Source organism: Salvelinus alpinus, chromosome 9, assembly GCF_045679555.1.
Source record: "Salvelinus alpinus chromosome 9, SLU_Salpinus.1, whole genome shotgun sequence".
Lineage (NCBI taxonomy): Eukaryota > Metazoa > Chordata > Actinopteri > Salmoniformes > Salmonidae > Salvelinus > Salvelinus alpinus.
The window spans coordinates 24,881,873-24,905,335 of NC_092094.1; the positions used below are offsets into that span (position 1 = coordinate 24,881,873).

At 41.2% G+C, this 23,463-nt stretch overlaps 1 protein-coding gene across 3 annotated transcripts in view; it reads right to left on the bottom strand.

Moving 5' to 3' along the window:
* Positions 1 to 23,463, bottom strand: part of furinb (furin (paired basic amino acid cleaving enzyme) b) — a 248,012-nt gene that overhangs the window by 7,228 nt on the left and 217,321 nt on the right. For all 3 annotated transcript variants that reach the window (XM_071416549.1, XM_071416550.1, XM_071416548.1), the window contains exons 9-13: positions 21,229 to 21,441; positions 14,914 to 15,014; positions 2,284 to 2,387; positions 1,881 to 2,178; positions 1,130 to 1,257 (exon numbers count right to left, since the gene is read on the bottom strand). In XM_071416549.1, the coding sequence (XP_071272650.1) occupies positions 1,130 to 1,257; positions 1,881 to 2,178; positions 2,284 to 2,387; positions 14,914 to 15,014; positions 21,229 to 21,441 (844 nt within the window). The remainder of the gene's footprint in view (positions 1 to 1,129; positions 1,258 to 1,880; positions 2,179 to 2,283; positions 2,388 to 14,913; positions 15,015 to 21,228; positions 21,442 to 23,463) is intronic.

Here is a 23,463-nt window from a genome sequence, read left to right on the forward strand (position 1 = left end):
GAATTAACAAAGAAACAGAGCAAACTAGAATGCTATTTGGCCCTAAACAGAGAGTACACAGTGGCAGAATACCTGACCACTGTGACTGACCCAAACTTAAGGAAAGCTTTGACTATGTACAGACTCAGTGAGCATAGCCTTGCTATTGAGAAAGGCCGCCGTAGGCAGACATGGCTCTCAAGAGAAGACAGGCTATGTGCACACTGCCCACAAAATGAGGTGGAAACTGAGCTGCACTTCCTAACCTCCTGCCCAATGTATGACCATATTAGAGAGACATATTTCCCTCAGATTACACAGATCCACAAAGAATTCGAAAACAAATCCAATTTTGATAAACTCCCATATCCACTGGGTGAAATTCCACAGTGTGCCATCACAGCAGCAAGATTTGTGACCTGTTGCCACAAGAAAAGGGCAACCAGTGAAGAACAAACACCACTGTAAATACAACCCATATTTATGTTTATTTATTTTAACTTGTGTGCTTTAACCATTTGTACATTGTTACAACACTGCATATATATAATATGACATTTGTAATGTCTTTATTGTTTTGAAACTTCTGTATGTGTAATGTTTACTGTTCATTTTTATTGTTTATTTGACTTTTGTATATTACCTACCTCACTTGCTTTGGCAATGTTAACACATGTTTCCCATGCCAATAAAGCCCCTTGAATTGAATTGAGAGAGAGAGAGAGAGAGAGAGAGAGAGAGAGAGAGAGAGAGAGAGAGAGAGAGAGAGAGAGAGAGAGAGAGAGAGAGAGAGAGAGAGAGAGAGAGAGAGAGAGAGAGAGAGAGAGAGAGAGAGAGAGAGAGAGAGAGAGAGAGAGAGAGAGAGAGAGAGAGAGAGAGAGAGAGAGAGAGAGAGAGAGAGAGAGAGAGAGAGAGAGAGAGAGAGAGAGATGGGGAGTGAAGTGATATAGTGTGGACAGGAATAAGGATGAAGAGGAGGTGGAGGAGTAGAGAGAAGCACTCATCTTATTTCCCCTGCTACACTGAGACTGCAACAAACAACATCAGAGGAGACCTTCTGGAGTGAGGAGGGAAAGGAGAAAGAATAGAGGAGCACGGAGCCTCTGGCGTATATGAGGAGGGGTATGAAGGTACACAGATGTCCTGTTACCATAGTCGTGCCCTTGTTCTGAGACGTTCTCTATCTCCAGGGTCCACTCCCCTCGAGGGTCCTCATCCCACGAGTGGGTGGTCATGAAGGCCCAGTCATTAAATCCCTCTGATGAGTAGTCTTTAGGCCTGAAAAGAGGGCAAGAGAGAGAGGGGGGAGATAGAAAGAGACATAGGGAGGGAGAACGAGAGCGAGAGAGAAGGAGGTGTAGAGAGAGCGAGAGAGGGAGAGGGGGGGGGGATAGAGAGAGACATCGAGAGAGAGTGCGAGGGGGAGAGTGAAAGGGGGAGAGAAAGAGGAGGGGATAGAAAGAGAGACAGGAGAAAGAGAGAGAGGGGGAGGGAGATGGGGAAGAGAGAGGGCGGGGGGATAGAGAGAGAGGGGGAGAGAGAGCGGGGCGAGACAAAGATAGAGGGGGAGAGAGAAAGAGAGAGAAACATAGAGACAGAGAGACAAAAACAGAGAGAGAGAAACAGAGAGTAGTTAGGGTTCACAGCCGAAAGCATTCATCTCATAGCAACAGGGCTCTTCAAGAGCAGGGCTCTTCAAGAGCAATACCTCCCAGACCGGCTGTCAAAAATACACAGTACTTCAAGCGAACAGAGATGAAAAACAACAAGCACTGCATGTGTTTTTCTGTGAACGTGTGTATGTTTACCTGGGGGGATTGTGTATCTAGCGGACTAATACTGTATGAGGTTGATGAGGTTTCCTTTGTATTTCTACAGTAGATGTGTGCGTGTGAGAGTACCTGGGTGCCAGCAGGGTAGAGCGTGTCCCTAGGGGGCTGATGAGGTGTATAGCCAGGTTTCCTCTGTGGTTGTAGGAGAGAGTGAGGCGGGCCTGGACGTGCTCCAGAGAGCTGACATACTCTGGTTTGCCCCAGCAGGCGTCCAATGTCTTACTGAACAGCATCCGGCTGCTTATGTCCCTGGGCTCTGAGAGCATGGTGAGAACACACTGGTGCTGTGGGCCCACACTTGTCCAGTTCTGAGCCAGGGCCACCATGGCCCCCGCATCCAGCAGACCATACCCATACGAATGACTCACTGAGAAACAGAAAAAGCATGAGAGAAGTTATGAAGAGTCAAGTGAGTCCATTTATCATGTAGTTCAGTTATCCAAGGCATGTCCAATGAGAGCTTTCCTGTTACCTCTGCGGCCCACTCCATTGGTACTCCAGTCGTCCGTGCTGAGGTGGGCGGGGTGAGAGGTTCTCACCACCAGGTGCTGCATGTCCCTCCATGTCAGGTTCATACTATACAGAGAGAGACAAAGATATATGTATTCTTATGTTAGAGATATTCTAATAAAAGAGAGGAGAGCTTAACAGAGATATTCTAGTGAGTGAGATATCCCTCCATATCAGGTTCATACTACAGGCAGATAGGAAAGATAAAAACATACAATACAAAAAAGATGGATACAATCACCACTAGAGGCCTAAGGGATATATCAGGGACATGTCGGTCCCACAGCTGTGAAATGGACGTGGTCCATAATGTTTTAATAGCAGTGTCCAGTAACAGCACCATTATAAAGGTAGCCATAAACACCCGTGTTTAATAGTGAGAAAACACAGTAAAACCTCATAGTAGGATAACAGGGTACAGTACAGCAAGCTGAGCGGCTGTTTTCAACTGTCTTCGTAATTTCGGGGCAGATCACGTGGTCAGGCCAGCTGTGTGAACTTGGCGCTACCCACAGTGGAGCACCAGTAAAGCAGTCAGTAATGACAACTAGCCTTTTTGTAGCTCCTAATGATTTTGTTCTTGGAGGATGCTGGGACAGGTCACATTGCACTAAGTACAAGGGCCATATTAAATCTCTCCAGCTGATTTAGCGGAGGTAGGTAGGTAGGGCAGAGTGGACTAGACGTTAAGGGAGAAAATGCCTTTGTAGTGAGCAGAGAAAAGGAGTACTGCGGGCGAAGATAATCAAACCATGAATCACATGGGTTTACTGCTCACCTCGCTGCTCACCGCCGTGCGCCGGGCCAAGACAAAAATAGAAGCAGTAGAACCACTCCGCAGCGCGACAGCAGTAGAGGCAGCAGCAGACTCTCACCTCAACAACCTTCCACATCCACACACTCCCTCCATCAGCATTCACGTCTCACACTCTCTCATGTGCTATTAATAGACATGAAACTCCATCCAATCAATGTCACCTCGCTGGAAAAACAGTGCTCTCCCTATTAAATGATTCCATCTACATGAATTCCATCTCCTGAGGAAATACAAGCTGCCCTGTTATTGCTCTCTCTGGGGAAATGCTGAGGTGATCTACACTTTGGATAATTATTGGGTTTGGACTGTCATTGTCTGTATATTGAAGCAAACTTCCTCCATGCCTTCACAATGCCCTTCACTGTTGCTGCAGTGGATGGAGGATTGGCAATGACTACCAGTATGCAGTATATGTTTGTACTGTATGTGTGTATGTGCAATGCTTGGAGTTGGACTGAAATAGGTGCCGGTACCCGTTTTGAGTACCGGTACTGTTTATATTTAGGCGCAATACTTGTGAGGTAATATTCTATAAGAGGAACAGAAGCTCAAGAAGTAGAGCATTTAGGTGTCGGTACTCAGCTCTGGTGTGCTCCTGCCCAACTCAAGCACTGTGTATGTGTGTATGTGTGTATGTGTGTGGGTGGGAGGGGGGTGGAGTGTGTTTGACAGTGACTGTATCTCAAAAGGTTCCAAAAGGATTCTTTGCGGAGGGATAGAGTTTTTACCAAGAACCGTTTTTATCTGAAGAAGCCTTTTAAGAAGACGAGGGATCGTGTAAAGGCAAAGTGTTCTACCCAGAACCTTTAACATCATATTATACAATGGGTGGGTCTAATCCTGAATGCTGATTGGTTAGAACTGCATTCCAGCCTGTGTCTATTCCACAAGTTACCACCGGCTAATTCTATGACGTTAAAATGCCTATTTACTCTGTTCCATCTGACTACGCAATCCACTGTCTCATCAGCCCAGCCAAGCAATTTATAAACTAGATCTCCACTATCAAAAGCATCTAGACATTATCTCACATTTCATTTAGACTAACATTTCGTTTTCAACAGCCGAGATTTGTATAAACCTTGCTGTCTATCTCGCCTGACATTTGCAACATTGTTTCAATATTCAAATTCGATCTCCATCTGTCCTATAGTAACGAATGTGTCGGGACAAGACGTACAGACAGGCATCGTTTCTCATTCAGTTGAAATCATAAATCAGCTGGCATAATTTTTATGGATATATACAAAGAAATGTCAATTGAAAAAAGGTCAAACGAAATGAAGTGCAGCTAGTTTGCTATCTTTCCAGCTTCAGTTTGAAGTGATTGTGTTAGCTGTGTTGTTGGCTAGCGCCTCTGAACAACAGTGTCCGGAAGAGTGAGCACATTTTCTATGCCAGGCGAAATTGCGCCTCATTAGCTCATTGTTATGGATGCATCCAAATAAATGTCACTAGAAAACAGCTTAAACAAATGCAAATGCAGCTACTTTGCTGTTATTCTGTCTGTAAGTTAGCCATAGTTGGCTAGATAGCAAGCAAGGGATAAGAACGTTGCCAGCCAGTATGGCAATGGAACATTTAGAATGAACGACTGGGTCGCGTCCATAGATACATAACAAAAAGACTGAACGATTGGGTCTCGTTTCTAGCAACCGAAACGATAGAACAAATGACCAGCTGGCTTGGGTAGCAAACCTAGATTTGTGACAAGGCTATATCTTGTGGAAGGATGAAATAGTATGAATAAATTAATCAAAATAAATTTTTTTATGAAAATAATTTGAATATGTTGGTAACCCGTTGTATAAAAGTGATTATGCCCTCGAAGCTGGTGTTTAGAGAATATATTGGCACGGTTTGCCTAACAACAGCCGTGCCAATATATCCTCCAAACACCGGCTTCTTCGACTACCCAAACTACCCATCATCGGATTACTTTCGACTTCTAGAAAGTGTTTTACTCAATTATTTTGATCAACGTTGAGCTCACCTGTGATGTGATGAATTATAAATAGTAATTGCTATTAGCTCATTCATATTGTGATTTCTGTCTGCCGAGAGTTATGTAAATATGACCTCAGTTAGCGCTAGGACTAATCTTGCTTACATTTTCCGGTTTGGATGATTGTGTTATGCTGTTGCTACTTCTGTGAATGTCTGAACATTGCATCCAAAAATAAACTTGTCACATTCAGGACATAACTTTGTAAGGACTGTGTTTGTGCAAAATGTTTCTGTGAAAAAACAGTGTGGCTAGCTCAAATGCTGACTGTTGCATCAATCTAAACTGGACGTTAATCAAACCGGTTTGAGCATACTGTCACGCCCTGACCTTAGAGATCCTTTTTATGTCTCTATTTTGGTTTGGTCAGGGCGTGAGTTGGGGTGGGCATTCTATGTTTTGTGTTTCTATGATTTTCTATTTCTACGTTTTGGCCGGGTATGGTTCTCAATCAGGGACAGCTGTCTATCGTTGTCTCTGATTGGGAACCATACTTAGGTAGCCCTTTTTTCCACCTGTCTTTGTGGGAAGTTGACTTTTGTTTAGGGCATATAGCCTGTAGCTTCACGGTTTGTTTTTGTAGTGTTTGTTGTTTTGTTCGGCGTCATTTTTATCAAATAAATCAAATGAACGCTCACCACGCTGCACCTTGGTCCTCTGCTTTCAATAGCTGTGACACATACCCTGCAGGGACCACTGTAGAATAGATCACACCCGTTTGTTGGTACGTGTGAAAAGGTTAAGAACAGTATCTTGCAGGATTCAATAGTTGGAATTGTAAGAGACAGGAACCTTCCCGCTAGCCACGGCTGAGATAATTGATGGGCTGGACATGCCGAGAGATGAGTTCGGATTGGTCTGCCATGTAGCATGCTTCTGCAATGAAGAAGTTGACTGAGTTTTGAAATCAGTGGAATGTGGAAACAGTATGATAGTTCAGGAGATGGAGAAAATTCTGGAGTTTACAAATTTGCGGAGGGAGTCGAAAAGAGAACACACAGAAGGCTGTTGTATAAAACACCTGTCTCCGGATTACATCTTCAAACTAAGGGCAACCATGACATCCGTGACAGAGAGGGAGAAGCGATGTATACGGGTAAGAGAGTCTAGCTAGCTACATTTTCAGATACTACATGTTCAAATTTGGTCAGAAAGTCATTTTCATTGCAAGTTAAAGCATACAGGGGCTAGCTAGCTAACATTAGTTGGCTGGCTCGCTAGATAATGTTACGTGTATGATCTGTGTAGTAATATTATTTTGTATCTCAAAAAGCAATTTGCATAGCTTGTTATAGCCTAATGTTAGCTAGCTAGCTAACATTGAACCTAGTTGGTGAACTTCAGTTATCTGCAGATTCATGCATGGTAGTAACATTATGAGTTGGGATTATGGTTCACTGTTTAGCTAGCTACACATCTAAACAAAAGGCTCCACTATGCAAGTAACCATTATCTGTACCGTTTACACCTTCGGTTTCCTGTACATGTGACAAATAAACATTGATTTTATTTGATATAGTGCGTGTTTACCAGAGACGGTAATGCGAATAACAACATGACCTGCACCAAAGTCAAATTAGGATATAACGTTAGGCCAACGAGACAGTGTCCTAGTTCTAAAATTCTCAGATAAAATGCCCTGCTTTTATATATGTAAACTTCCACCTTCAACTGTAGCTAACTAAATTAGAACGTGTGTGACTTAAACCAGTGCGGAAAGCATTTTCCTGCATTAATGTTTTCAGTCATCAGTGCATGCCATTTACATTTGAAATATATAGATGATACATTTTGTACTGAATAACAGTGTAATTGACATTATAGTTTCAGAAAGAAAACATTTTCATAATGAACAGCTAGCGTGTGCTTGTCATAACAAGCTCACATTGGATCATGTCTAGATGGAATCAAGCATTTGTCAAATTTACGTCTAAAGTAGATTTTAGCATTTTTTGCATTTTAGCTAACCCTTTTCCTAACCTCAACCTAATTCTCCTAACCTGACACGTTTATTCTCCTAACTGCTGTGTAAGTTATAAACCCGCTACGAAAAGTAAATTCTGACTAAAGTTGGATCCCTTCTAGCCATGACCCTCTCATTTTGTTAGTTTCCCTAAAAGTCTTTCATCCTAATAGTAACATACAGGGCCTTCAGAAAGTATTTATATCCCTTGACTTATTCCCCATTTTGTTGTGTTACAGCCTGAATTCAAAATGGATGAAATATATTTGTTCCCTCACCCATCTACACACAATACCCCATAATGACAAACTGAAAATATGTTTTTAGAAAATGTATTTAAAATGAAATACAGAAATATCTAATTTACATACGTATTCACACCGATGCGTCAATACTTTGTAGATACTTTGTCAATACTTTGGCAATGATTACAGTCTTTCTGTGTAAGCCTCAAAGAGCTTTCCACACCTGGATTGTGCAACATTTGTTGAACATTGCTAGACAACCATTTTCAGGTCTTGCCATAGATTTTCAAGTAGATAAGTCAAAACTGTAACTTGGCCACTCAGGAACATTCACTATCTTCTTGGTAAGAAACTCCAGTGTAGATTTGGACTTGTGTTTTAGGTTATTGTCCTGCTGAAAGGTGAATTACTCTCCCAGGGTCTGGTGGAAAGCAGACTGAACCAGGTTTTTCTCTATGATTTAGCCTGTGCTTAGCTTCATTCTTTATGTTTGTTATCCTGAAAAACGTAATGATTACAAGCATACCCATAACCACTATGCTTGAAAATATGTAGATTGTTACTCAATAATGTGTTGCATTGGATTTGCCCCAAACACAGCACTTTGTATTCAGGACAAAATGTGAATTGCTTTTCCATATTTTTTGCATTATTATTTGAATGCCTTGTTGCAAACAGGATGGATGTTTTGGAATATTTTTATTCTGTACAGGCTTCCTTCTTTCACTCTGTCAATTAGGTTAGTATTGTGGAGTAACTACAATGTTGTTGATCCATCCTCAGTTTTCTCCTACCACAGCCATTAAACTTCATTCACTGTTTTAAAGTCACCATTGGCCTCATGGTGAAATCCCTGAGCGGTTTCCTTCCTCTCCAGCGGCTGAGTTAGGAAGGACGCATGTAGTTACTCCATCCACCATCCAAAGCGTAATGAATAACTTCACCATGGTCAAAGGGATATTCAATGCCTGCTTTTTTATTTTGACCCATCTACCAATAGGTGCCCTATTTAGCGAGGCATTGCAAAACCTCCCGGGTCTTTGTGGTTGAATCTGTGTTTGAAATGCACTGCTCGACTGAGAGACTTTACAGACACAGTGCATATGGAAAGTATTCAGACCCCTTGACCTTTTCCACATTGTGTTACCTTACAGCTGTATTCTAAAATTGATTAAATAAATGTTTTCCTCATCAATCTACACACAATACCCAATAATGTCAAAGGAAAAACAGGTTTTTAGAAATGCTAGCAAATGTATACAGAAAAAAAATAAGAAATTACCTTATTTACAAAAGTATTCAGACCCTTTGCTATGAGACTCAAAATTGAGCTCAGGTGCATCCTGTTTCCATTGATCATCCTTCAGATGTTTCTACAACTTGATTGGAGTCCACCTGTGATACATTAAATTGATTGGACATGATTTGGAAAGGCACACACCAGTCTATATAAGGTCCCACAGTTGACAGTGCATGTCAGAGCAAAAACCAAGCCATGGGGTCGAAGGAATTGTCCTTAGAGCTCCGAGACAGGATTGTGTCGAGGCACAGATCTGGGGAAGGGTACCAAAACATTTCTGCAGCATTGAAGGTCCCTAAGAACACAGTGGCCTCCATCATTCTTAAATGGAAGAAGTTTGGAACTACCAAGACTCTTCCTAGAGCTGGCAGCCCGGCCAAACTGAGCAATCAGGGCTGAAGGGCCTTGGTCAGGGTGGTGACCAAGAACCCGATGGTCACTCTGACAGAGCTCCAGAGTTCCTCTGTGGAGATGGGAGAACCTTCCTGAATGACAACCATCTCTGTAGTACTCCACCAATCAGGCCTTTATGGTAGAGTGGCCAGATGGAAGCCACTCCTCAGTAAAAGGCACATGACAGCTCAATTGGAGTTTGCCAAAAGGCACCTAAAGGACTCTCAGACCATTAGAAACAAGATTTTCTGGTCTGATGAAACTCTTTGGCCTAAATGCCAAGCACGTCTGGAGTAGGGCTGTTGCGGTGACCATATTACCGCCACACCAGCGGTCACGAGTCATGAAGGCAGTCAAATTACACATGACCGTTTAGTCACGGTAATCATGCTTCTCCAAGCTCTGATGCTGCTGGTCATTAGTAGCCTACCAAAGTTGCTAACTGCCTGGTACTCAGCACTCTATTGGCTCTCTAATCACTCTGACATCAATGCGAATGTTTTTGAAAATCTAATCAAACACTTCAATGTTGCGCAACAGTGAAGAGGCAACTCCGGGATGATGGCCTTATAGGCCGAGTTGCAAAGAAAAAGCCATATCTCAGACTGGCCAATAAAAAGAAAGGATGAAGATGGGCAAAAGAACACAGACACTGGACAAAGGAACTCTGCCTAGAAGGCCAGCATCTCGGAGTCACCTCCCGGAGTCGCCTTGACTTTGAGACTGGTGTTTTGTGGGTACTATTTAATGAAGCTGCCTGTTGAGGACTTGTGAGGCGTCTATTTCTCAAACTAGACACTCTAATGTACTTGTCCTCTTGCTCAGTTGTGCACCGGGGCCTCCCACTCCTCTTTCTATTCTGGTTAGAGACAGTTTGCGCTGTTCTGTGAAGGGTGTAGTACACAGCGTTGTACGAGAGCTTCAGTTTCTTGGCAATTTCTAACATGGAATAGCCTTCATTTCTCAGAACAAGAATAGACTGACAAGTTTCAGAAGCAAGTTCTTTGTTTCTGGCCATTTTGAGCCAGAACAACATTAACAATGTCTACACTGCATTTATGATCAATTTGATGTTATTTTAATGGACAACAAAATATGTTTTCCTTTCAAAAACAAGGACATTTCTAAGTGACCCCAAACATTTGAACGGTAGTGTATATAAGCAGCGTTTGAGTTTCACATTTGGGGAAGATCATTTTCGTCATAAAAAATGCACCTTTATAATAAAAGCATTACATGCATAATTGCATTTGTGGTCACTTTTGATAATGGTGTTTTCCGCTAATGGAACATTCACGCTTATAGCCTACTACCATCTGCGCATTGCTGCGCTTATAATGTGAACAAATAGCCTAATAGTTTATCAACATTTTAAGCAAAACGTTCTGATCTGTTGCGTTAGCCACTTTGCATAAAACATGTTTTTTTTAATGCTAGTGGTTGTATTAATTTACGATCTATCGCATCCCACAACTGTCGCAGACTGTTTGGAATATTTATTTCTCGCGCAGAATAGAATAGGTTGACTTTTGTACTATGGGAAATAGTAGATTGACATAGGCTAGTGCTTTTGCTGTTCGTTTGGCCTACTCATCTTGTTGGCTGACATAAAGTAAATGTGGACAGTTCATCCAATATCTTCAATATGCACCTCGGAATTGGATAAGGACGCTCGCAGTTGCGTCGCCGATGTGTCTGTCTTAACTTGTATCCTGTGAGAAAGACCCGATCATGTGATGGAGAGCCATGTGAGTGAGAGATGCTTCGGATTGCGCAGCACATTCTGGGCACAACGCAGCACTCCGGGGCGCAAAAGGCAGGATTTGTTTAGGGTGCATTATGGCCACAAAGGGGATGCTGCCGTGAAATTCGAGGCATTATCAAGTGCTTGTCAAATTGTGAATGAGAGAGTATTAGAGTGTGTACAACCTGCGCAAAAAAAGCAGAGCTCATGCCTTTCAAGCAACTTTTTTCAAATCAGCATTAGAGTCTCATCTTGCAGCCTTACAATGTATTATAAATCAAAACATATAGTCCAACATTTGTAGAACAACTAGAGTTACATTAATAACTCTAAATTAAGCATATAGAAGTACCTACTTCTTTGTTAACAACTTTACGCAGAATAGCCGCACTCCCTCAAATCGTTTGGAGAAAATATTTATATTTTATTCAGCTTTGTTCAATTGTATTCTTCATACTATAAAATAATGCCACAGAATTATAAACAAATCTTGTCTGCTAAATGAACTAGTGTAGCCCACAGCCATTTGGCACAGCCACATCAGAACCTAACATAAGGACAACTCAGAGTATGCTATTCTTTTCTTCTGAAATCGACTACATTTTCTTCATATCATGCTTCTTTAGACCTGTCTAAAATAAATAATGGATTCATTGTGAAGGTGTAGGCTATATTACATGGATTTATTATACTTTTTAAAATGTGTGGAATGTGTGGAAGCCAGGAGATGTTAAATGTGTTTATGATAATTAATGGTCAATCACCATGAGATTGACAGTTATTTGCTTGACAATCCCCGACTGATGAAATTTTGTGACCACCACAGCCCTAGTCTGGAGGAAACGTGGCACCATCCCTATGGTGATGCATGGTGGTGGCAGCATCATGCTGTGTCTTTCAGCGGCAGGGAATGGGAGACTAGTCATGACCGAGGGAAAGAGTAACGGAACAAAGTACAGAGAGATCCTTGATCAAAACCTATTCCAGAGCGCTCAGGACCTCAGACCTCAGACCCTAAGCACACAGCAAAGACAACGCAGGAGTGACTTCGGGACAAGTCTCTGAATGTCCTTGAGTGGCCCAGCCAGTACCCGGACTTAAACCCGATCCAACATCTCTGGAGAGACCTGAAAATAGCTGTGCAGCGACGCTCCCCATCCAACCTGACAAAGCTTGAGAGGAGCTGTATAGAAGAATGGGAGAAACTCCTCAAATACAGGTGTGCCAAGCTTGTAGCGTCATACCCAAGAAGACTCGAGGCTATAATCGCTGCCAAAGGTGCTTCAACAAAGTACTGAGCAAAGGGTCTGAATACTTATATGTTAAATGTGATATTTCAGTGTTTTTTTTATCAATTAGCAAAAAATAAATAAAACTGTTTTTGCTTTGTCATTATGGGGTATTGTGTGTAGATTGATGAGGAAAAAAACTATTTAATCCATTTTGGAATAAGGCTGTAACTTAACAAAATGTTGAAAAAGTCAATGGGTCTGAATAATTTCCGAATGCACTGTAATTGTATGTGTGGTACAGAGATGAGGTAGTCATTCAGAAATCATGTTAAAATCACTATTATTGCACACAGAGTGGCTCCATGAACTTATTATGTGACTTGTTAAGCAAATTTTTACTCCTGAACGTATTAAGGCTTGTCATAACAAAGAGGTTGAATACTTATTGACTAAAGACATTTCAGCTTGTAATGTTTTATTAATTTGTAAAAATTCTGAAAAATATAACATTTCCACTTTTACATTATGGGGTATTGTGTGTAGGCCAGTAACAAAAAATGTCAGGTCAGTCTATTTGAAATTCAGGCTGTAACAAATCAAAATGTAGAAAAAGTCAAGGTGTGTGAATCATTTCTGAATGACCTGTATCATATTTGTTTACCTTCAATAGATACACAACGTTTGTCAGGAAAAAAACTCAGTTGGGAGTGTAAAAGTCTCCCATTCAATGGTGTTCACTTTCAAGTTGTGGGCACAAAGATGTATGAATGGCACCAGGGAAAGACAGAAAATCAAAAGTCAAAGAAAAATATGTTGCTGAAATGAACAAGAACAAGCCAGTAACTTCAAAGACAAATCACTATAATTTATACCAAACACTTTTACAACATTCATTGCATTTGAATGATGTTTAAGTGTTAAGTACTTGAAGAAGATGGGGCTTTAAATTGGTGTTCCAATTTATGATCACAACTCTGTGGTCACTAAAGATCCCATGGCACCCATGGCATTGCAAGAGTATTGGTGCTTTCAAGACAACTAGAAATTTTGGGAAAAAACGAGGTCAAATCATGACGTCAGTGATCTTCAGGTCAGAAAGTCAGAGCTCTAGAAAGATGCCAGAGCGTCCAACTTGTAATTACAAGTTGAATGACCGTAAAAAAGCATGTAAACTGTATGAATAATGTGTAACAAAATATTTGTAGAAAACAAAAATGTAAAACTGTTACTTTTGTCCTTTGTAGAGGGGGGTGGATGGGCCAATATTTTTTATTTTTTTTGAGTATGTAAGTGGAGTAAGGGTGGTGAGTTTCCCCTTACACTCTAAAGAGTCTAGAAAAGTGCAAATCAATAATAATAATAATAATTATTATTATTATTATACAATGTTTTGCCATCTTCCATAGCTTGAAGACCATGCCTATGTACAGAGATGCAAACTGGCGGACTGCAAGGGTATGTTAAGTTAAATAAAGTGCCTAAGTGCCAAATAAAGTAACAAGGTTGAAGTTTTCATCTTAAATTATCCCAAAGTCAAATGGAAATTTTTGTGAAACTCTGTATGTTTAAATTGTGGATTTTGAAAATAAAATAAAAATTCAAGATGTGTCAATTTGTTTGTCTACATGCCATTTTAAAAACAATGCAGCTATTGGAGTAAACCTATTTTGGGTTAAGACAAGTAACTATGAGTAAGGGCAAACATCATGATAAGCTCGCAAGCTGGGTTTGAATAAGACATCCGATTACCACTTTGCATTTAGAATGGTTAGTTTTATTATAGCTAATAAATAACCAAATCATTGATGGATGGATCACTACATAAAATAAATGCATGTCTCTCGTCTCTCTGCATAGGCGTCATCACACTCCCTCATCTGATTGGTCATTTCCCACGAACCACAAGCTAGCATATGTGTCATCACACTCCCTCATCTCATTGTTCAAGTAGGCGGGCCTTCTGACTTTGTGGCTGTGGTAACTAGTGATGACCCCTCTCATTGCAAGGTTGCCATAAAGTGTTTCTTTACATGACCTTTGACTGTTGTAAAGCACTGTAGTGAATATACTCAATACACATTGACAAATGTCACAAATGTCACAAATGTCACCACATCTAGTGGTGACATGACGAACTGCATGTTACTGCATTTCACAGCAAAGTTTGTGAACTTGTGAACAGTGCAGTTTCAGATTTACTTTGAGACAAAGTTTAATTCATTCAGCCCCTTGTTTATTAGTGTGCTTGTGGTGCTTCAGCACAAACACTTCTGCATTCTTATCCACAGCCATAGATAGATACATCTTCACAAACCTAAGAAGGTAAACTGAACAATTGTTTTGTATTTATAGAGGATATAGTTGCTTTTTGGTGGTTATCATGTAAACTACAAATCAAATGTTGTTAAATAATGTTAATTTTAATATTTTGTTAAAAAACCTACACTTTTGCTTTCTTATCCACTACCATAGATAGATTTGACTATCTATATATCAATAATTGGTTACTTTTGCCTCCCTAAAATCGGTATCATTATCGGACTCAGAAATCCCATATTAGTTGGGCTCTAGACTACAATCTGCAAAGGATTCTAACTAGCACCAAAAAGGGTTCCCTATGGGGACTAACCGAAGAATCCTATATGGTTGTACTTAGCATCTTTTTTTTAAAGAGTTTAGTCTACAGAGCTGATCACTGGCTGGCCATGCTCACCTTCCACCACACACTACTCTTTTCCGGTTGGTTGTCTTATGATATTGAGAGACTATATTCTATTGAGAGACGAATTGAATAGAGATGTTGTAGAGAGAGAGATGACAGTTTAACAGAGATATTCTAGTGTGAGAGACGGCAGGTTAACGGAGATATTAGAGTGTAACAGAGATAACTCACTTGGCTTCCAGAGCCAGTGCGATGATCCCAGCAGCCAGGGGGGCTGAGGCTGACGTCCCCGTGTGGGAGTCTGTACACTTCTGTCTCAGGTCTGTAGTCACCTAGGAGAAGAGAGAGAGATGAGAGGAAACAACATCAGTTATATAGAGATCCCACAGAAACTATCTGATTTGCATGCAAGTTAAACAACTCGTGTAAATGCTTTATTTATCTATGCAAAAGAAGTTTGAGTATGTGGATCTCAAGTAAGGATTTTGTCATTGGGTGACTTCTGCCTAGGCAATCTGGTCTCAGAGCATTTCGTATTATTCTGTAAGTAAATCTCAGACGCTCAAGTTTTGTATGGTTGTATTCATTTGTGGATGTCCATCACCCATTTCGTATGATATATTACAAAATATGTTACGAATTTGCAAAACATATGATATGTTATGAATTATAGCTAGGTGGCTAACTTTAACTAGTTAGATAGGCTAGGAGTTGGGGTTACGGTTAAGTTTAGGAGTTAGGTCAAAGGGTTAAAGTTAGGGTTAGCTAAAAGGGTTAAGGTTAGGGTTAGCTAAAATGGTTAAGGTTAGTGGAAGGGTTAGCTAACATGCTAAGTAGTTGAAACGTCAAAGATACCAGGCCTGGTCTTCATAGCAGATTTTGAAAAGGCATTTGATAAAGTACGACTAGAATTTATATATAAATGCCTGGAGTATTTTAATTTTGGTGAATCTCTTATACAATCGTACAGCAACCCCAGGTGTAAAATAGTAAATAATGGTTACTTCTCAGAAAGTATTGAGCTTTTAAGAGGAGTAAAACAAGGTTGTCTATTGTCTCCCTATCTATTTATTATGGCCATTGAAATGCTAGCTATTAAAATAGATTCAACAAGAACATCAAGGGGTTAAAAATCCAGGAGATAAGAACAAAAGTGTCAATGTATGACGATGACTCAAGTTTTTTCTTAAATCCACAATCTGGATCCCTGCACAGTCTCATTGAAGATCTTGATCACTTTTCTAGCCTCTCTCGACAAAAACCTAATTATGACAAGTGTACCATATTACGTATTGGATCGCTAAAAGACACAGTGTTTACACTACCTTGTAGTTTACTAATAAAATGGGCGGATGGTGAAGTAGACATACTTGGTATTCATATCTCAAAAAATATAAATAAACTTATCACAATCAATTTCAATAGAAAGTTAGCAAAAATAAATAAGATTCTGCAACCATGGAGAGGTAGACACTTGTCTATTTATGGATAAATCACCTTGATTAACTCTTTGGTCCTATCACAGTTTACTGACGATGCCAACTCCAGACAATGCGTTTTTTAAATCATATGAGCAAAAATATTTCATTTAATTTGGAATGCTAAGCCAGACAAAATTAAATGTGCCTATTTATATAATGAATACCAGTTTGGGGGGAAAAAATGATTAAATATTAAACATTTAAACATCTCACTCACTAAAAGCTTCACTCATACATACGTTATACTTAAACCCAAAATGGTTCTCCAGTAGATTATTAAGAAAGGCTCATACTTTGTTCAAAACTGGCCTTTTTGCCTTTATACAGACTACGACTTCTCATTTCTGACTAATTGAAAATTTAATTTTGTTTAAAGTATCGCCCTTTCTTAAACAAGCCATACAAAGCTGGTTACAATTTCAGTTTTATCCTCCAGAAAAGAGAGAACAAATATTATGGTTAAACTCAAATATACTGATTAATAATAAAACATCCTTTTTTGATTTTTGTGTGTGAACATTTTATTATATTTATTAATGATATTATCAATAGAAACGATGGCGTTATGTCACATATGCAGCTATCAGAAATATATGGGAATGTTTGCTCAATCCAGACTTAGAACCTATTGATTGCAGCATTACCACAAAAATGGAGGATGCAAGTGAAAGAAGGTAGGCAACTTGTTTGTCTGCCATATATTAAAGATACAAATTGTATGAAAATAATTGGCATAAATATAAAAATATACCAGTTTAATTTGAGGACAAAAAATTTTGACAGCTGCACCATACAGGTGGCAAAATAAATGGGAAGAGATTTTCGATGTACCGATTCCATGGCACATGGTTAATGAACTGATACAAAAAAGCAACACTTGATTCGACACTTGAGTTTTTCTATTTAAATTATTATACAACATTCTTGCCACCAACAGGATGCTATATATATGGGGCATACAACAGTCTCATCTCTGTATATTTTGCTGCGAAGAGACAGAATCACTAGATCATTTATTCTGGTATTGCCCCTATGTACCTTGTTTCTGGTCACAGGTTCAGGAATGGTTAAAAAATCACAACATCCACTTAAAATTAACTTTACAAATAGCAGTGTTAGGTGATTTTATATAATAATACTTGTAGAAAAGGTTTTCATCTTTAGTTCACAATCTGTGGATACTATACGATTAGAAAGGTTCAGAATGTATGTAAAACATCACAGCACATTTGAAAAATATATGGCACATGGAAACCAAACGAGGGTGGTCTATGGTGATAGGTGGGATGGGCTGAGTGTGGCTGAGGGGTGGCATTAAAGAGCTGATGTTCGGTAATGTATTATTGTTATGTGATTGTTGTACACTGCTCAAAAAAATAAAGGGAACACTTAAACAACACAATGTAACTCCAAGTCAATCACACTTCTGTGAAATCAAACTGTCCACTTAGGAAGCAACACTGATTGACAATACATTTCACATGCTGTTGTGCAAATGGAATAGACAAAAGGTGGAAATTATAGGCAATTAGCAAGACACCCCCAAAAAAGGAGTGATTCTGCAGGTGGTGACCACAGACCACTTCTCAGTTCCTATGCTTCCTGGCTGATGTTTTGGTCACTTTTGAATGCTGGCGGTGCTCTCACTCTAGTGGTAGCATGAGACGGAGTCTACAACCCACACAAGTGGCTCAGGTAGTGCAGTTCATCCAGGATGGCACATCAATGCGAGCTGTGGCAAAAAGGTTTGCTGTGTCTGTCAGCGTAGTGTCCAGAGCATGGAGGCGCTACCAGGAGACAGGCCAGTACATCAGGAGACGTGGAGGCGGCCGTAGGAGGGCAACAACCCAGCAGCAGGACCGCTACCTCCGCCTTTGTGCAAGGAGGTGCACTGCCAGCGCCCTGCAAAATGACCTCCAGCAGGCCACAAATGTGCATGTGTCAGCATATGGTCTCACAAGGGGTCTGAGGATCTCATCTCGGTACCTAATGGCAGTCAGGCTAACTCTGGCGAGCACATGGAGGGCTGTGCGGCCCCACAAAGAAATGCCACCCCACACCATGACTGACCCATCGCCAAACCGGTCATGCTGGAGGATGTTGCAGGCAGCAGAACGTTCTCCACGGCGTCTCCAGACTCTGTCACGTCTGTCACATGTGCTCATGTGCTCAGTGTGAACCTGCTTTCATCTGTGAAGAGCACAGGGCGCCAGTGGCGAATTTGCCAATCTTGGTGTTCTCTGGCAAATGCCAAACGTCCTGCACGGTGTTGGGCTGTAAGCACAACCCCCACCTGTGGACGTCGGGCCCTCATACCACCCTCATGGAGTCTGTTTCTGACCGTTTGAGCAGACACATGCACATTTGTGGCCTGCTGGAGGTCATTTTGCAGGGCTCGGGCAGTGCTCCTCCTTGCACAAAGGCGGAGGTAGCGGTCCTGCTGATGGGTTGTTGCCCTCCTACGGCCTCCTCCACGTCTCCTGATGTACTGGCCTGTCTCCTGGTAGCGCCTCCATGCTCTGGACACTACGCTGACAGACACAGCAAACCTTTTTGCCACAGCTCGCATTGATGTGCCATCCTGGATGAACTGCACTACCTGAGCCACTTGTGTGGGTTGTAGACTCCGTCTCATGCTACCACTAGAGTGAGAGCACCGCCAGCATTCAAAAGTGACCAAAACATCAGCCAGGAAGCATAGGAACTGAGAAGTGGTCTGTGGTCACCACCTGCAGAATCACTCCTTTTTTGGGGGTGTCTTGCTAATTGCCTATAATTTCCACCTTTTGTCTATTCCATTTGCACAACAGCATGTGAAATGTATTGTCAATCAGTGTTGCTTCCTAAGTGGACAGTTTGATTTCACAGAAGTGTGATTGACTTGGAGTTACATTGTGTTGTTTAAGTGTTCCCTTTATTTTTTTGAGCAGTGTATATAAAAGTATCATGTATGTAAAATGTATGTATATGTAGCAGAAAAGCTGTAAAAAAAACAAAAAGATATGTGTTCCCCGAATGAATAGGTTAATAAATTATTTTATTTTTTAAATAGAAACATGAAAAAGTACCTAAAAAGTAGTAATGCTAAAGTTATGCATGATGAGATTTGAACTTGCAACCTTTGGGTTGCTAGATGTTCGCTTTATACACCTACCTGTCCACCCCGAGCAACCATGGTTGCTAGACATTCTCTTTATACGCCCTCCCAACCACCCTACTTTTTTTTTGCCTTTAGCTTAAGTTTGTTTTACGTAACCATACGAAACGTAACATATTATACTAAATGGAGTGTCGTCCTAGGAGGAACGAAAAGGTGGTGGAAAAGAGGAAAATGGAAGGAAAGTTGTGAGAGAGGAGAGGAGGAAAAAAGGGGGACAGAGCGTAGTTTAGAGTGTTGTGTCACTTGTCAGAGGCAGAGTTAATCACCTCAGAGTGACACAGTGACACAGCCAGACTGAGAGGTGTATGTTCATTCACCTGCAGCAGCCCTCTGGTGTGTTTGGGAGGAAAGTGGAGAAAGCGTTTAGTTGCAGGACTGTTTAAGTTAGTTGTGGTCCCTATATTGGACTGTTTGTCAGTATATTAGTCACTATTAAGCTAAAAACTCACCAGAAGCGGGTGGGCGTAGCAAGCAGAGCGAGGCGGGTGGAAAGGACGGGACAGGCAGAGCAGTGACTGTATGCTAGTAGGATAGTCCATATCTCCAATTATCTTTGCTGATAGTGATGTTGTGTTTCCATAAGCATTTCGCTACACCCGCAATAACATCTGCTAAACATGTGTATGTGACCAATAAAATTAGATTTGATAAGTGGATGAATTGGTCTAATTTAGCATGTATGCTAAAGCCTCAAACCTTAACTACCTCTTCCAATTCAAATGAGCTTGAAAGAAAGTGAATGATAACATGATTTCTATTGTTTTGTGTGACTACAGTGGCAGCGATAAAACGCAAAAATAGAGACACGCTCTAATTGAGCGAGGCATCAAAGCGGACAACCCGCCCGCCCGCCCTGCTTCGGGTTGGGTCATTATAATTCTAAACAATGCATTCTAAAATAAATAATATACATGCTTGCCTTCGGTGAGTTTAGGCCATTAGCTTGGTATGAATCAATGTCTGTTTCATGTGGAGGTTTACTCTGCTGTAGGTATGAGTGTGTTTGTGTGTCAGTGTCAATCTGTTTCTATGAGGTTTACTCTGATGTGGGTTTTAGTGATTCTAGAGGTGTGTGCATGTGTGTATGTGTTTGTGTATCAGAGGTACTTGCTAAAGGTTTCTGGTTAAGGTTGCCGTTACTGTGGGTGTGTGGGTGGATCATTATTCCAAATTATTAGGAGACTGTTTTATGTTGTGCTTTTGTGCTTTGTTGTGTGTGATGAAGAGATCCTCCTGGATCTCGAGGGATTGCTAATGATGCCTCACGATCTGTTTCTCAATGGGGTTTCCGGAGCTGAAAATATGTGACGAGTGTAGGTGTGAAGGTGGGAGTGTGTATGTGTGTGTGTGTATCAGTGGTACTTACTATCTGTTTCTTGTTGTGGCTGCCAAAGCTGATGTCACGTCCTGACCATAGTAAGCTGTTTATTCTCTATGTTGGTTGGGGCGTGATAGTGACTAAGGTGGGTCATCTAGGTTTTTTGTATGTCTACGTTGGACTGATATGGTTCCCAATCAGAGACAGCTGTTTATCGTTGTCTCTGATTGGGGATCATATTTAGGTAGCCATTTCCTCATTTGTGTTTGTGGGATCTTGTCTACATTTAGTTGCCTGAGTGCAGAACAGTAGCGTCACGTTTGGTTTGGTTTGGTTTGGTTTGGTTTGGTTTGGTTTGGTTTGGTTTGGTTTGGTTTGGTTGTCTGTTGTTTTTGTTCAGTGAGTTTCGGTTTATAAAAATTATGTGGAACTCTACGCACGCTGCGCCTTGGTCTACTCATTACGACGAGCGTGACAGCTGAAGAACATGGTGAAGGTAGGTCTGTGTGTGTGTGTGTTTATCGGGGTGTCTCAGGAGGAGTTCGGATATGCAAAGCACCCATCAAATTGTTATTATTATTACTCACTATCTGTTTCTCGTTGGGGTTTCCAGAGCTGAAGGTGGTGGCGAGGGTGGAGGAGCAGGCCTCGCTGTACCAGGGTACCATGCCGTACTGGGTGGTGCTGCTGATGGATAGGGTGTAGATGCTGTTGGTGTAACCATCACAGTTACAGCTGTCCTTCTCACGACCACCATTCCCCGATGCCCACACAAAGATGGAGCCCAGCCCGCCTCGGCCCTGGAAATGTACACATATAGGCAAGGATGACAAACAGGCTTCTAGAACACACACAAGCACAGATAACACACATACACATATTTAGACAAACATACAGTACACACAGGCATAGATAGCACACCCACACATTCAAGTGTGTGTATGTGGAGAGATGGATAGAGATGGAGTTTTTGTGTGTGTGTGTGCATGCGTGGATGCATTTGTGTGAGTTTCCGTTTGAGACTGATAGTATGAAATATTGCACCAGACAAGAATCTTTTCCCCCATTCCGTAAAAGCCTTGACATCCCTTCCCTCCCTATGATACTGTATGTTATTGTATTTCTACTGACAAACACTGTACTGCTGCTGGCATACAGTGCATTTGGAAAGTATTAAGACCCCTTGACTTTTTCTAAATTTTGTGACATTACAGCATTACTCTAAAATGTATTAAATTGTCCCCCCCCCCATCAATCTACACACAATACTACATAACGACAAGGCAAAAACAGTTTTATTGAAAATTTTGCAAATGTATAAAAAAATGTAAAACTGAAATATCACATTTACATAAGTATTCAGACCCTTTACTCAGTACTTTGTTGAAGTACCTTTGGCAGTGATTACAGTCTCGAGTCTTCTTGGGTATGACGCTACAAGCTTGGCACACCTGTATTTGGGGAGTTTCTCCCATTCTTCTCTCCAGATCCTCTCAAGCTCTGTCAGGTTGGATGGGGAGCTTCGCTGCACAGCTATTTACAGGTCTCTCCAGAGATTTTGGATCTGGTTCAAGTCCTGGCTCTGGCTGGCTCAAGGATATCCAGAGACTTGTCCCGAAGCCACTCCTGCGCTGTCTTGTGTGCTGTCCTGTTGGAAGGTGAACCTTCGCCTCAGTCTGAGGTCCTGAGTGCTCTGGAGCAGGTTTTCATCAAGGATCTCTCTGTACTTTGCTCCATTCATCTTTCCCTCGATCCTGACTAGTCTCACAGTCCCTGCCGCTGAAAACAATCCCCACAGCATGATGCTGCCACCACGATGCTTCACCGTAGGGATGGTGTCAGGTTTCCTTCAGACGTGACGCTTGTCATGTGCCTTTTACTGAGGAGTGGACTGATTGGTGGAGTGCTGGAGATGGATGTCCTTCTGGAAGGTTCTCCCATCTCCACAGAGGAACTCTGGAGCTCTGTCAGTGACCATCGGGGTCTTGGTCACCTCCCTGACCAAGGCCCTTCTCCCCCGTTTGCTCAGTTTGGCCGGGCTCTAGGAAGAGTCTTGGTGGTTCCAAACTTCAAGCATGATGAAGCCACTGTGTTTTTGGGTACCTTCAATGCTGAAGAATGTTTTGGTACCCATCCCCAGATCTCTGCCTCGACACAATCCTGTCTCGGAGCTCTACAGACAATTCCTTCAACCACATGGCTTGGTTTTTGCTAATGAATACATATGTAAGTTGTATTTATTTTACTAGGCAAGTCAGCTAAGAACAAATTCTTATTTTCAATGACGGCCTAGGAACAGTGGGTTAACTGCCTTGTTCACGGGCAGAACGACAGATTTTTACCTTGTCAGCCCGGGGATTTGATCTTGCAACCTTTCGGTTACTAGTCCAACGCAGGCTACCTGCCGCTACCTAAGGTAATTCTGTTTTTTATTTTGTAATAAATTTGCAAACATTTCTAAAAACCTGTTTTTGATTTGTCATTGTAGGGTATTGTGTGTAATTGAATCAATTTTAGAATAAGGCTGAAATGAAATAAAATGTGGAAAAAGTCTAGGGGCCTGAATACTTTCCGAATGCACTGTAATTCATAAACAATGGCAGGCTATTTACTGCTGTGGAAAAGCCAGTTAATAAAAATAATCACTTTATTACTGAATATACAGTTAGTTGACTGTGATTTGTTAGACAGATACATGAGGGCATCATTGTACTGGGAGGAGCAGCATCATGATACAGTATAATATTATCTACTGAATACACGTATATCCACCTCTTCTCCATCTTTCATCTCCATAAAGATACCATTAGTCACAACTAAAT